At 39.6% G+C, this 15,307-nt stretch overlaps 2 protein-coding genes across 4 annotated transcripts; one reads left to right on the top strand and one right to left on the bottom strand.

Annotated features, from left to right (window-relative positions):
• The first annotated feature begins 2,587 nt into the window (after nucleotides 1-2,587).
• LOC113573082 (protein APCDD1-like) lies at nucleotides 2,588-8,184 on the top strand. Of its 3 annotated transcripts, XM_027003136.3 has the most exons (6): nucleotides 2,588-2,986; nucleotides 3,678-3,852; nucleotides 4,030-4,558; nucleotides 6,885-7,203; nucleotides 7,458-7,784; nucleotides 7,987-8,184. In XM_027003136.3, exons 1-6 carry the CDS (start codon nucleotides 2,929-2,931, stop codon nucleotides 8,016-8,018), a joined length of 1,440 nt encoding a protein of 479 aa, XP_026858937.2. In that variant the 5' UTR covers nucleotides 2,588-2,928; the 3' UTR covers nucleotides 8,019-8,184. The 3 variants fall into 3 exon arrangements, with proteins under 3 accessions (XP_026858937.2, XP_026858929.2, XP_081553134.1); XM_027003128.3 differs by having other exon boundaries at nucleotides 7,458-8,184; XM_081697008.1 differs by lacking the exon at nucleotides 3,678-3,852 and having other exon boundaries at nucleotides 7,458-8,184.
• A 154-nt stretch (nucleotides 8,185-8,338) lies between these two features.
• On the bottom strand, nucleotides 8,339-15,115 carry vapa (VAMP (vesicle-associated membrane protein)-associated protein A). Its single transcript, XM_027003188.3, has 6 exons — nucleotides 14,927-15,115; nucleotides 13,274-13,426; nucleotides 12,693-12,796; nucleotides 12,200-12,280; nucleotides 9,445-9,624; nucleotides 8,339-9,294 (listed from the first exon to the last, which is right to left on the bottom strand). The coding sequence occupies exons 1-6, from the start codon at nucleotides 14,982-14,984 to the stop codon at nucleotides 9,133-9,135; spliced, it is 738 nt and encodes a 245-aa protein (XP_026858989.2). The 5' UTR covers nucleotides 14,985-15,115; the 3' UTR covers nucleotides 8,339-9,132.
• Nucleotides 15,116-15,307: the final 192 nt, after the last annotated feature.

Below are 15,307 nucleotides of genomic sequence, written 5' to 3' on the forward strand. Positions count from 1 at the left end.
AATAACGTGACAGAATCTACTCTGGGTTAATCTCCTTCTGTGCCCGAAAGACTCTGTGAAGCCAACAGCTGGAGTGATGTGTCTCGCACGGATCAGCGTCTGTTTACATCTTCCACTTCTCCACCATCACTGTCAGTAAAACATGTGCTTGGCATGCTTGCAGATGTTTTGAAAGCCCTGTTCATCAACTTCTGCCAGTTTTATTTTGTCAGTTTGTTAGGAGTGGGAACATCTAAAAAATATGTATGGTAATCAGCTGAATATGACAGGGTTTGTAAAATTTAGAACAGTGCCAAGATCAATGCTTCTACTTTTAAAAGAGAGTTTTTATAGAAAGATCTGATTAGTGCTACGAAAGGGATCTGTGAGCCATACAATTTAAAAAATGCATCTTTGATGAAGTTCCACAATTTGAGGTTTGCTCTTGATTTTTTCAATGCATTTTTTTTATCATTTTGTGACTGACTGTGCTCTATACTTGTTGGAACACCAGCTAATTATCCATTCTACCCTAATAGCAGATGTGGTCTGCACTTTTGACTCATACATTTATTCATGATTTCTCAAAACATCCTCTAGTTCCCTCTTTTCGGAAAAAGTGTCATTTTCAGGAAGTTGTATCTTTATCCTGCTCAAATCAAGGCATGTACAGTTCAGGTTGCTTTTCTCTCTTTTCATCTTTTTATATGCTGTGACATAGAGAGGTAGCTAAAGCATCTCAATGGAGCCATACGACCTCTAACCCCAGCTAGCTATCACTAACGGTGACAAAGGACCACAGGATATCACCCATAATCCACCAGTAGGATTCTGTGTGTTAGAAGAACCCCACTGAGAGCAAAACAGGATCACTGCTCTTTTCATCTCCCCAGCACCCTCTTCGTGCCTTTTCCTCAGTTTAAGCGGCTGCCAAGTAGGAGTGAGTTTTTTTATTTGTGCTATTAGAACGTGTAGGTTGGTGTGACGCAAATTGAAGCAAAAAAAAAAAAAAACCCAACCAAAAAAAAAAAAAACCTGGTATGTCAATATTATCACTTGAAAACTGCATTGCGAAATTAGTCCAACATTCAGGCCTTTGAGAGGTTTTGACACTGAATGTAAAGACAGAAAAACAAAATTTAATTCAAGTTTACTCTCATTTCCAAATTATCAGCATCAGTGGGCTTCCAAGGACTTTTTTAGACCAATGTTCATATCAATTCTCAAATGTGTATTCTCAAATATTTCTGCCTTCTGAACTTCTGAAGAGCTGCGAAATGCTTGTATGTTTTCCTTACACATCACAAATTCCCTCAGCAAGCATATTTTGGTCTCATTAAATATGCTTTGGTTCCCAGATGGGCAGGAGGGCAAGGACTACGATTTGCAAGCAGGCTGGCAGACGCCCAGGCCAGCGCAAGGGAATGGCCGTCTGGGCACTGCAAACATGTTCACCTAGGTGAGAGCTTCCACAACTGAAGGTGCATTTTGTACAAGCCAGTATCACTAGGATTCCTCTCAGACAAGACACTATGGTACAGAGGTGGATGGGGCAATAAAGGATGAACTAGCAAATATGATTTTGGACACATGCTACCACAAGTAGTTAATGCAATGTCATATAACATGTTGTGTGTTAATTTGAAAATGCATCAGCATATCTGTTGCAAAGTGGCTCTAGGGAATAAAATAAGGCCAAAATAAAAGAGGCAAATGTATACTTGTAGTTAATGAATTTGGAGTGATTCTGTGCCCTCTTCCATGCTCAACCAATGTAGGCCTTTAAAAAAATAAAAATTAAAAAATTAAAAAAATTAATAAATAAATAAAAATAAAAATAGTGGCCCAGTTCTATATGAAGCACCTGAGTGTAATTTATATTTGCCCTATCTAATGAGTGTAAATGGTGGATGTGGTTGGCTCCAGGCTAACAAAGTCTACAGTGTGAGTGAGACATGAACATAAATCTAAGATCATTTAGAAATGTGGAGAAGGTGGCTGGGGTGTGAGGAAATTTCTCACCCAATGACAGATTTTCTCTTCACACCTGAGTTGTTTTTCACAGTTTTAATTTCTGCAAATAAATAACTATAATAATTTTAGAGCGACTATGAAAAGAACTTTGATATAAATTAAAGATGATGCTGGCAGACTATAACTTATCGTGCTCATATAGTTAATCTGATATTAATGAAAGAACAGCACTTGCAATTATTCAAGTACAAAAGGAGAAAGATAGATTTATAATATCTTAACTGTGCAGTATAATATTTGATAAGCTGACAGACCACAGATTTAATAACCACCCTGGGCCATATGTTATTGTCCCTTTCACTTGTTTTGCGCTTTTTCCATTTTAAAAGTCACAATTAACCTGCTGATAACAGTGACTCATCCGCTAACAGAACTTCCCACAGTTACTGAACCTAAAACGCAGGAAAATTCATATATCAAACTCACTGGTTTAACTAAAGGCAAATGGTCGTGACAGTGCACTCTCCTCCAAGACCGCGCTATTAGTAAATGGAGAAGTAGGAGGCTATGACGCGCGCATGCGATAAGAGGCACGCATTTGATCGGGCGTAAATAGTCACAATTATTCTGGTCATAGAAACGGAGGCTCATCCTTCGTTGCCTCTGAGGAATGCAAAGACCCAGCTCAGAAGTTTGATTCTCTGCTAGGATTAAGTCACGTTTTTGGGGATGCATGAGGGAAGGACAGACCATTCATTGTCCCATACATGGATATTGTATCGCGGGCTGTCCTTTTATTTAAAATGCCTGACCTAAAAAAAAGGATTTAGGGGAAAATCTGTCAAGTGAGCAACTTTGCTTTGCGGTCGCTTACGCCCATACCGAAGGAAATCGTTTTATAGACGTCGCGTATGCTTGTCAATTTGTCGAAACTTTGGTTCTCTAGTAATTGATTTTTAAAGACACTTTGGAACGATGTTTCTATCCTCATTCACAGTAATGATCACCACAATCATCTTCATTTTGAACACCGGTAAGTATCTTAATGGCTTTATATATTAATTTTTGTGGAAGCGCCTCTCTCAGCAGTACTCACGTGTAAGCCCAGCGTCTATTTTGTAACCTCTATAACGTGTCTCTTCTTTAAGACAGTCACTAGCATCAGATGTAACTCGATAAGCGATTTGTGTTGTGTATTTAAATTCAGCGTTGTATTAGTGGAGTGTGTTTAATTTGGACTTTCTTTGTTTAGCCGAGCAAGAATTTTATCTGTTCATTCGTTTTCAAAAGTTTGATTACTACATATGTTTCTAAGTTTAATTTTTCAAGAACTGAATACGAAGTAGAGCACTAAAATGTATTGTGACTTAAATTTGTACTGTACGTGAAATCACAGCTCTACTAAGATCTAATGATATAACCACCACCCCCTCCCCCGCCCAGTTTTTTTTAATAATTATGGAATTTGTATGTATATCCGAAAGAATATTTTAAGTCAAAAATATAATCCTGGGTTATTTATAGTATTTGAAACATATGTATTGTGGTGCCCAAAATGGTTGTGATGACGGTTATATGCCATTTTATATTTAAATTCCCTTGGGCTTGAACGTTATCTCAGTAGCCTATTTAGCCGAAGAGTGAATTAAAATGTGTGGCTGAAAGGATAAAAAATTGAACTCCTGAGACTGTGCACCACCTCCACCCTTGTCCTATGGCTGCAGGTTGGTGTGAGAGATTGCCTCCTCAACCGGTGAGGTCCACCCCAATGCTGATGAAGAGCTATGGGACTCATTCCAAACATGATCATTGTCACTATATGCTTAAACATCTTCAAGATGGTGATGAGATCAGAGTGCACATGCCTCTTGATATAGTGGGTCACTGGGTGTCGGAAAGGTAATCTCTGCTTCTGTCAGACATATGTCATACGTATGTGTACTACTTTATTTATGGGGTTTTGTTTTAATTGACTTGGAACCAAAGTTTTACTCCCACCTGGAGGATTATGATGTATAGTGGTGTAATGTTACGTCAAAGGTAAATAAAAGTTTTACTTTTTAATCTCCTTTAAAGCTGTGAGGTGAGACCTGGACCAGAGTTCCTCATGCGATCCTACCACTTCTACTCAAATCACACCTTCCAGGCCTTTCAGTTCTATTACCAGGACAACTACTGCACAGAGCCCAGCTACACGCTCCTCATCCAAGGTACCGTGCACCCAAGGCAAGGCTCCTGGGTTGTCCGCGGGGGCACAGAGGCAGACTACCAGCTGAGTCGTGTGCTGCTGGTAAGCCATAGCCCCACAGTGGCCAGAGAGCTACAGGCAAAACTGGCATGGAGCTGTGGTCTGAAGGAACACCTGGAGCCGGCGCTCAGCTATGAGGTGTGGGCTGAGGGCCCAGAGCACTCCGGTCGTGACTGCACCCGCAGCCTCGACTTCAGCATGCAAGAGCTGCAGCTACTGCGTGTGGAGCGGCGCCATCGCCATGGCGACCCTGGCAGACAGGGGGAGGAGTTGTTCTTGGGAGACGTGCACACAGAGCACACTCAGAGAAGACTCCACAAGCCCTCAGGCTACCAACCCCCCATGCTGAGTGTCAAGGTCAGTGTCTTGCCTCAGCATACTGCAGGGAAGGGGACAGAGCTCTAGAGAACACCTTGCCATTCCCAAAGCTTGATATTTGCCAAACAGAAGACATCTTTAATTTCACTGCTTGAAAATGGTTTAATGCTGCCACATGGTGCCATCATTCATAGTTTTATTATTCAATTTCAGTAGAACAGAACTGAAGGAAAAAGGATGGAGAATTATTTTGGGAACAGGAAGTTGCCTTTTAGATCTTTCCCACTGGGCTTTGTGTTCTTCAGTGGATGTTTATATGCTGCCCCCAGCAGGAAAGACCATTTTTAAACTGTCAAGAAAAGTAGCCTCATGTAGTCACATATCACACTAATAGAGGTGATGGCCGAATCCTCTGTCAGCCCCAGCTAACTGGAACTATCATTCCAGTTCTAGCATTAGAACTATCAAGCCGGATCCTTTCAATATTAGATCACCAACAGAGATGCATATCAGCACCCTACCATGGCATGCCCACAGCAGTTTGGGTCACCCTGGGAGTAATAGCAAGACTCTTCTTCCACAACACGCCTCGTCTAGAAACAATAAACACGTCCTGCTGGGATACAGCAAAATGGGCTATGATTCATATTTATGTTTTCACAACACATAGCTTATGTCCAACCAGCAATTACAACTAAGTAAAAAATGGCTAACTGAAAATGAGTAACAGCACTATAAACCAGATTTTACAAAGGGTCCTTTCGCCTTTGAATATTAATGTGATTCTTGGGACCACAAAGATTTTAGCACTAGTTATTTCACTGTAGGCTTCTGTCATGTCCTGCATTTCGTCCAATAGCAAAAATGTGCACAAAATCTAAAAGATTTATGAGATGTTTGATAGAAACCTGTTTAATTTATGAAGTTATATGTAATGTAAAAGGTTGTATTTTACATAGCTTTGCTTGACATCAGATGTGGCAATGTGATATGATTAATTCATGTCATTAGGTTGGCCTCATCTTCCTCTGTGTGCTTGCTTCAGGTAGTTGGCATGCCCTTCCTTGTATATGGTGAATGCATTAGGTATTCATTGGCTTGCTCTTTCCCATGTCATGCAGTTCTGCCCTACTATTACCATGATCTAACGTCAACCACTCAACTATTTCAAACAAGGCCAATACAGAACAAATAGAAGCATTCCCCCTGCCATTTTAGTGTGATTTCAGATGGTGTTAGAGCATACCCAGGCTGCTTATCCACTGCTATCCCCTGTCTACTTCAAAGGGAATGGGGAAATAGCGCTGCAAAGGGCATCACTCGAAATTCCAGCTCTGCCTTGGTGCGTGCCTAAGGCACTAAGGCAGGGCTGAGGAAAAGCTGCAGCCAGACTTGAGAGGTGGAACGGGGGCTTTCGGGTGGATTAATGCCTTTTATGTGTGTGCACTCACCCCCCTCCCAACCCCATCCTCACACGCACTGCTCTTCATTCTGATGCCTACAAAAAAGTGGTATGAAAAATGTAATGCAAAGTTAATGAATTCTGGTTTGAAGCTGAATAATTTAAGGGACGGATGTTGAGTCATGGCAGTCAAGCAATGGCGGCAGATCAGAAGTCAAATCATTGCTTCCAATAAGTATACTAGGCTCACACATTTTAACTTACCAGGTGCAGGGTAAACCCAAATGAATAGGTGGTGGATTGAAATTTAATGTTACCTTATTTCACAGACATGGATTAAACCTTGCTTTTGTCTGAATTATGTTGTTAATGTAGACTCTTTATTGAAAAATACACATGTGGCTTGAACTGGAACATGTAAAAAATGTATATAATAAAACTCAGCAAGAATGTGTCTTCCTGAGCACATTCTTAAGAGATGCTTTTTAGCCCAGTCTCAAAAGTGGTTATATATGGTATTTCAAATTGCCAAAGTCAGAATTGCTTTGGTTTTTCATGATAATTGCTTTATTGCCATTACTCATGAATGGCCTTGTGTTATAGCCCCATAACTTGGAGCCACTAATTCCTGCCTTTTCTCTGTCGAATACATCACACCAATACATCATCTTGGGTTCTTGCTGGCTGGGAAAAACACAGCATTTCTTTCTCTCCTGTCTGTCTAAATGATATACCATGCAATCTTGGGGTCTGTAAACAAGACTGAGCTGAGCAGTTAGCCCTCTAAATATGTATATGACCATTTGTTTTCAACATATGGCATTTTAAATGTATCTCTTGACATCAACAGAACTCTTGCTTTAATTATGTTCTCTCTCATGATCCTCTTTTATATTTAAAATACCACAACCAAAAAATTCTAATTCAAAGCATTTTACATTTGAAAATTCTTTGTTGTTTCAGACATACGATCACACCTGTATTACGTGTCGGCTCATCTCTGCAGCTGATCTTCACCATCCACCCATCCTGCCATCCCAGAATGATCACCATCTCCAGCTCTATGGTAACTGGGTTAGCAAGCGTTGTGAGGTTCGCCCAGGGGTCCTCTTCCTCGTTCGCCATTTTGTCTTCCATGAGGATAACATTTGGGAGGGCCACTACTACCACTATTCAGATCCGTTCTGCAGGCACCCTACTTTTAGCATCTCTGCCAGAGGACATTACAGCCAAGGGGTTCCATCTACAAAAGTCATGGGAGGCACTGAATTCACTTTCACAGGTAAACATTCACTAGAGGTGCTAATCCACTGTAACTCAGAAATTAAAATTGTGGTGTTTTGCTCCATACAAAATTTAAATCCTTGGACACAGTTTTCTGACAAACATTCCTATTTATACATATTGCCTCACCTTGCTGAAGTGCTGAAGAGTATATTAGCATTACAACATATAAACCATCCATAGAAAGTAGCTCTTTAGTCTTGGTGTTCCCAGAATGCTGAGTGGTTACAGTGGTTCTCCATCTTGTTACAGTGACCCATATGAAGGTCACTGCCATGGACATGGCCACTACATCCTTGCTGAATATCTTCAGTGGGGACGAGTGTGGTAAACAGGGCTCATGGCAGCTGGGGGTCCAGCAGGATGTGACATACACCTCAGGCTGTGCTGCCCTAGGCATCCGTCTACCCCACACAGAGTATGAGCTCTTCCACATGGAACGGGATTCAGCTGGACACATGCTCCTCTTCAATGGCCAGAGACCTACCAATGGCTCCAGCCCGGACCGTCCTCACAAGCGTGCCACATCCTATCAGCCACCACTGGTACACTGTATCCCCAGCCAGGAAGGCAGTTCAGGTATTGGAAAAGAAGGAGACCATCACTTCAGGCTTGGGAATGGCTCCAAGACCCAGTACCTGCACTTGTTCTGTGTTATCTCTTTGGTTACACTTGTGTTCTCTGTCATTTAGGAAGTAATTAGGGAGTGTTTCAATATGGTGCATGTTGTACCCCATGACACAGATCTGGTATCATTCTACTCATTTGCTCATTATAACAGGAATAGCTGGAGCGGTGGTGAAGTGGTCCTAGATACAGATGCTGAAAACTTTCATTGGACTGTGAACCTATTGTCAAGGATATTGTGGAAGTATTTCAGTGACATACAACAATTTTTATGTTGTGGAATTTGTGGCATTTACTTGAACATATCCAAATACAGGCAGCTTGTGCCCATTAGGTGCTGTACATGAGCAAAATAGATGACGAACATTTAAGCACTATCCGATATCCATAGGAAGGTATGCATGTTGATTACAATGACATCCACTGAACTGTCTACCAAGGGGACCACCTCTGAATTTCCATCAAAATGCACAATGGTGTGCAGAGATGCCACACAAACACTGCAATGAGAATGTTAGATATTTTATTTAACTTTCATATTTCCTCAATGTTAAATACCATAGGACAGGACTGTAAGAGTAGTGATCTTTATTCAGTCAATAGTCGCCTCACAAATGAGTATATAATTTGCATAAAGAAAATGCTAGTAAGATGTGTATTTTTCAGGTGACAGTAGGAAAAAATAATGCATATGGAAGGAGGCACATTTTTCCCAGCTAAGTTCTTCACATTCAAGAAATTAAAATAAGTAATTGATTGTGAATAAGATTATTTTACTGTCAAGTGGCCATCCAGCAAGATGTAGCAAAATCCTTTTTTAAATTGTTTTCTTATAAGGGTTAAAATAACATACAAGACAAATAAAACATTCCAACACTTATTAAATCCACAGAGAGAAAGAGAACAATTAATTTTATTTATTCATCATCGATTTCCCCCCCCCCCCCAATTTATCAAGGTCTCTACACACTGCCTCAATCTGACTGCAACTGATGTTTTGATAAATGTAGTTTGTCCCATCCCCCAAAAAGAAATACCCCTCACCACAAGGAGAAAAAAACAAAACAAAACAGAAAAAAGTGGAGAGACTTTGTTCTTCTTGTATCTGAGTGTATGTGTACTAATTGTGTGAGATTGCAAAAAGGCAAGGCCTGTTTGAATGATTCTGTACACAGACGCATTTTATCCCGTCGCATTAGGCCACACTAGCACTGATGCGATGCTGAACGACAAGAAAACACGCTTCGCCCCTCAGGCCCCAAACAGACTTAAAGGAGCTGAGGCAACAGACGCATTTATCCTACAACACAAACTTCCCCAGGAAGAATCCAATGAAGATGGCCGCAATGACCACAAGCAGTGAGGGGAGCGATTTGGAACTGGTTTCCTTCCTCACCATGGCTCCTGTGTTAGAGACCATGTTGTCTGACCTTTGGGCCTTCCTCATCCGCACACCCTCGTCCTAACAAATGATAAGAGAATTAGTCATACCTCTAGCAAGTTTGTTCAATCAACTGTTAAGCCTTTGTAAATGTTTCCAGAATCCAAACTACATAGTTTCTGTTGATATAATAAATGTTTTGCTCTGTCTTGCTTGGATTTCTTTCTGTACCTTAAGTTGCCTGTTCTCGTCTACAAGTTTGCTCATTTCAAACTGCAGCCTCTTGCACTCCTCCATCAGTTTCCTCATCTCCGCATCATCCAGGGATAGGCTACTGGGCTTAGTGCCCAATGTGCTTTCTGCCTTGGAGGTGTTAAGGACTGGTGCGGCTTTGGTTGGGTCTATGTCATTCTACATGGAAAAGACACAAAGAGCTTTAGTAAGACAAAGAGCCAAAACCGAGGAGGATTAACAGGCAAAACAGTGCAGTGTTTCTCATAATACAGGACTGATTAAACAGCAAGATAGGGTTCCATGAGTGCTAATATTAGTCTAGGGTAGTTTGCAATTAGTTACTTAGTTATTTGGGATTTATACTGCCATTGATGTTAACATTTTGTTTGTGGAAGGATTTTGCTAATTTTTATTTACTTTTTTGAAATGCTAATGATCTTATACCTTCAGCAGCTCGATAGCAAGATAACACCAGCTTCTTAACTGCAAATCTTGCATGTTAACTCCCAGATGACAAACAGAAAAGCCCCAACCCATAAAGATCTTAGCCTGCGCTCACAAGTAGTGCTTTTCCCCCTACACCAGCCACCATCTACTTTACATGGAATCCTATGGGAAACAGCTGCAAGGCGCTCAAAAGGCAGACACTCTTTAAAACATACTGCAGCCGGCTGCTTTTTTAGTACAGCAGAGTGCTTTCAAAGTTGTGAAAACTTTTCTGAAAAGTGTTGTGTTGAGTCAACTGGTTTTTTTCCTTCTTTTTTTGTTTGGTAGCGTTTTTGTGTTTTTTGTTTTGTTTTTTTAATTAACTGGCCAGCTCAGAGTAGTCAGGGAGCAAGTATAAGGAGATAGAAAATATTAAGGTTTCCGGTAAGTAACTGCAGTTTACTATAAGAGATGTAGATATTAAATTTTGTAGTGAAGTACACACGGTTTCATGGTATATTAAGGCAAGAAGCCTCTTCCTTGCCAAGGCTATAATGTTGAAAAGAAGAAAAAAAAAAGTCAGTATCTACTTATAGATAGCTAGCCAACATGATTAGATATAAAGGAGAACTGAGTGGTCTGTTGTTATGGTTACAATGTGCATGTTACATGAGCCACTTTTTTCATATCGGAACAAAAAAGGCTCTAGGCATTGCTTCAGCTACTAAAAAAATACTACATGTAAACAGGCTGTTTACACAAATTCAGGACATATTTTACACTAACAGTGCTTGTATTACAAAATACTAATTGCTATTAGAGAACCATGTAGACAAACTCACCCATTAATTACTCAAAACATGGTCTCTTCCTCCCAAAGGACAAACCACCAAAAAGTTAATATCCATTACCTGCAACACTTGCTCATGACATATTACTATGGCTACCTCTCACAAACCTGACTCTGTCTGCCCTTCCCTGTTCTCTGGGCTGGCCTGAAACTGGCCAAGTCAAATGTTTCCTGCTGGTCATTCAGCTGCAAGCTGCCTAGAGGGGTGCAGTACTCTCCAGGAGTGGAGGCTGCCCAGTAATCCATATACCTCTGCAGTCTGGTGGTCTGCCCAGGGTTGCTGAGCCTGGCTACATGGGCATGCAGCTCTTGGCAGCCAATACCTGACTTCAAAGGGCAGAGCAGAGGGGTATACCACTGACATGCATACAGAAAAGGCCACATTCTTATCAGGCAGGTGAATTTACATTTAGGATACTTTACTCAGGTAAAAATTGTGCAATATAGGTGGGAGTCTCCTCATGACTGACAAGAATACAACCTCTGTGCAATGCAAGGTTCATATAAATGATAACACTACCAATTACTCTAAGAAAGAAAGAAGAAAAAAAAAAAAGAACAGCCAGTAGTGAAAGTATCCATCAAGCAAAGTGTGTGTGTGTATGTGTGTGTGTGTGTGTGTGTATATATATATATATATATATATATATATATATATATATATATATATATATATATAGTGAACTAGTTCACAAAGAACATTTAACCTACAAACTGACACAAACCATGTTAGGATCAAATTAATATTAGTATCCTCTCAGAAGAAGAGAGAAAAAAACTAAGCATTAAAAACATGCATATACAAAAATGTCCTTTGAGATCACTGTACCTAGCAAATGCTTCAGGAAAGAAATAATCCCAGGGGACTCTCAGAGCATGGCAGATGTAGCACCAAGCACAGAGAAACCATTTCATTTGAAAAAGCCATGTAAGCACTTATATGTTCAACAAACCATGACTTCCAAAGAGGATATTTGCATAGTCACTATTCTTTTTTTTTTCCTCAATGAATATTTTACTTTAGCTAACTTTCCAAGCTCAACCCAGAACTCTTGAGAACAACTAAAAAAAAAGTACAGTAAGTATTTGGTTACCGATTGTACATTTTGGGGAGTGTTGTTTTGAAGCACAAACTTTAATCAAGCAACTCTCTTACAGGAAATGCCAAAAACAGCCTTTGCAGCAATTCCTATTTGAGACTATGAACATGCTTTCATTACATTCAAAAATAAATAGCTATGCATGTACTAATCCAATTTTTAACATAAGACAATATTGAGAGGATTATAATGTAAGCCTTTGGGAATCATATTACAACTACATTTCTAACTCACTGCCTCCATGGTCATATTAGTTTAGAATAAAGGCAAGTCTACATAAAGTATGGATATCCTCTCTGCTCATTTAATATTCTCCACATCACCTCTCTATCCTGAATACCCAATATCTTCTTAGGGAAAGTATAGCAATACTCACCACTTTATCATTTTCTGAAGGCAGTTCAAAAACACATCTGAGCTTAGAGTCCATAAGATCCTCTGGTTTTGCATCTTTCCACTGTGATGGTGGTGGGAATATAATTTAAATGCTGACTATATACTGACTATGTTAAAACACTGTTAATATTTATTTCTAATGTAAAAAACTCAATTTTTATACAGCAATTTCTGCACAGTTAATTGTAAGACAAACGTTGATAATGGTTTGATCTAGCCTATGTTTTTTTTAAACATACAGCTTTCCTTAACTATATTATTTCCTACAGGTCAGGAGGGCCTCAACATTGCAGTATGAATAAAGTGTTTACTTGTACTGCCCTCTGTTGGTTAAGGCATAAAAGTGTTAACAGTGCTTTATCAACAAATCACAATATAGAAAGCAGATGGCTAAACTCATTACATATCACAGTGATATAGCCAAAAGATGGGACATCCTTTCATGCAGCTTAACAAATTCATGAAACACTTACCATTGCTTCAAAGTCAGTTATATTGTGTGGAGCAAAAATGGTCTGCACCATGAATTTATGCTTGCTTTTTTCATTTGGGTCATAGTCAAAAGGCTGCAGCATTACTAAAGTAAAGAGGGGGAAAAACAGCAACTGTGATGCACTGGCCAGTAAAAGATTCATATATTTTTTAATTCAGGGTTTATTAAACATGAATCAGATTCTTGACACAATCAAAGACTTTGATTATAAATTGAAAAAAACTTAAATGCATCTACTGAGCAAAATGGTTTTCACAGACATTATTATTCCATTCCCCAAAATGTTTGGTTTGAATATTGTCTTTACTTATGTCACATGCATTATTGAGATTAAATTCTTTCATAAGAAAGGCTGTCAAAATTGAAGTAAAATAATAGGAAAAAAAGGTCATAGTGCATGATAATTCCTAAACTAACAACTTAAGAGTTAAAGACAACAAAAACAAACAAACAACAACCACCTATTATCATGCAAGAGAGGGGGCAATACAAACCCAAGTAACTGATGCAAGACAGGGCTAACTATTATATGTGTATGAATGACACTTGACTTCTTCTCACCAGAGATAGTGACTGAGGCACCAGGTTCAATTACCCCACTGTTGGGTCGCACACAGTAACGACGTGGAGCTGTCGTCTTCACTTTGAAGCATACTTTTCTGTCAGATGGATTCCGGAGTTTTAGGTTGGTGGTCACCACATCTGTGAAGGGGCCTATGAACACACAAAAAAAATCTTTAATAAATAGCTAACTTATATTTGTATAATTTTCCCTAAGCACTTCAGTACAGGTCAGACACTATGTTGAGATCAGTTTATAACAATTCCTTTGGAGTTAAAAGGCCAGGTACTCAAAGCTGCTTACCTTAATTTGTTCTGTTTTACTAAACAATACAACCAGTGGGTATAAAGTGCATTAGAGAAAATACATCAGCATTTCTATATCCTAGCAGGTGACTATTTAGGGTGTGTGGTTTGTAAAAAGCACTGTATTTACAACTGCACATATATAGACTTTTCTAAAACAAAACAAAACAAAAATACAGCAGCGGTCTGCCTTGTACAGATTCAAAACAAAAGAGATGCTAACGCTCCTAAATTATGATGACGTTTAAGTTGCAGTTTATATTTCCTACCATCTGGCTAGCTAACAATATTCTGACGAAGGAAAACTAATGCTAGGTTACCTAAACGCAGAGCTAATGAATGACTGCCGATTGAAGGACTGAAGTGTAGAAACGAATGAAACGTTAACAGCAAACCATGCTAACTTACTTTCTATCATTTTGTTTTAGTCGGTGAATGTTATTTGCAATAACGAAATTAATAAAACGCTGATGACCAAATAAAGCCAAAAGTTTTTAAAGGAAGTTAGCTAACCTAGCTATTTTAGCTAACTAGCTAAATCATCATCATCATCATCTTAACCATAACGCTACCTATTTGAATAATCCTGCTCAACAACAGAAATGTCTGGATCTGTTAACTATCTAAGATAGCCAACAGTGTGCAACATTCGTTATCTAGAGAAATCAAATGCTATTGAATGAAGACTTTGCAGGCAACAAGCTAATTTCTAGCCTAGTTAGCAGCTGTATTTCCTCAAGCAGCTAGCTAACATGTTACTCGTATTTGGCAAGCGAATCACAAGTGCTAGCGTGGCAAGTGTAAGGACACGGCGACCGAGTAATGTTACGCCTTCAGTCGGTATCATTACATTCCCAGAAGGCTAATGTTAGTTAGCTAGGTATGGCTAGCTAGATTTTAGATCACAAATGTTACCTGTTTAATGACACCTTAAACTAAAAACAGCTGAAATGTTAGCTAGCTAGTTTAGCTCAACTCTGTGTGGTAAGATAGCTAGCGGTTAGTTGAGCCCAGATGGTTAATATGACTTAAGTTAACTGGTCATATAACGCATATTACTGCTGTGCCGAACTGGCAAACTAATGCTCGGTTTATATTACAGGCCCCTACAAATCCTCGCCCTTGGTTTCAAAATGGCGGTAATGGCTATAAGGTATAAGAGATGTTACATTATTCTCGATCTGGCACGATCAGCTTGCGGGTTAGCTACCTAATGCTGACGCTAACTCTAGCTACAAATCTGAATGGAGATTGGCTAGGTTAGCTAACGCTAGCTCGCTAGCGCAATAGCCCACTGACAGGTAGGCTAATTTGCTACATCTAGAGAATGAATGTCTGGAGTCTTACCTTTAAATTTCAGATCAGACGGCGGATCGAGAATCAGTATTTGTTCCAGTTTGGACATATCTGCCGTCAAGCAGTAAAGATCCCCGTGCCAAAAGCCGGCGTGGAAGCAGCTAGCTAGCTAACTGAATATTCACCTAATCGGCACTGAATCTCACTGAGTCACACAGAATCGAAGAGCGCGCACACGAGTACCACACCGACGGCGCGCATTACACGGCACGTCATCGCGAGACACAAACTTTTTTATTTACTGACAAACAGAGGGCACCGTTAAAAACTCATAGACTTGCTCAACATAAATAACATAAGTATAAAATGTAATATGATGACTAACAATGTTTCCTATAGCACATTGCACCCATACTAAGAATTGCGTACATA

The sequence above is a fragment of the Electrophorus electricus genome, chromosome 14 (assembly GCF_041902795.1).
Source record: "Electrophorus electricus isolate QZ-2024a chromosome 14, ASM4190279v1, whole genome shotgun sequence".
NCBI classification, from domain to species: Eukaryota; Metazoa; Chordata; class Actinopteri; order Gymnotiformes; family Gymnotidae; genus Electrophorus; species Electrophorus electricus.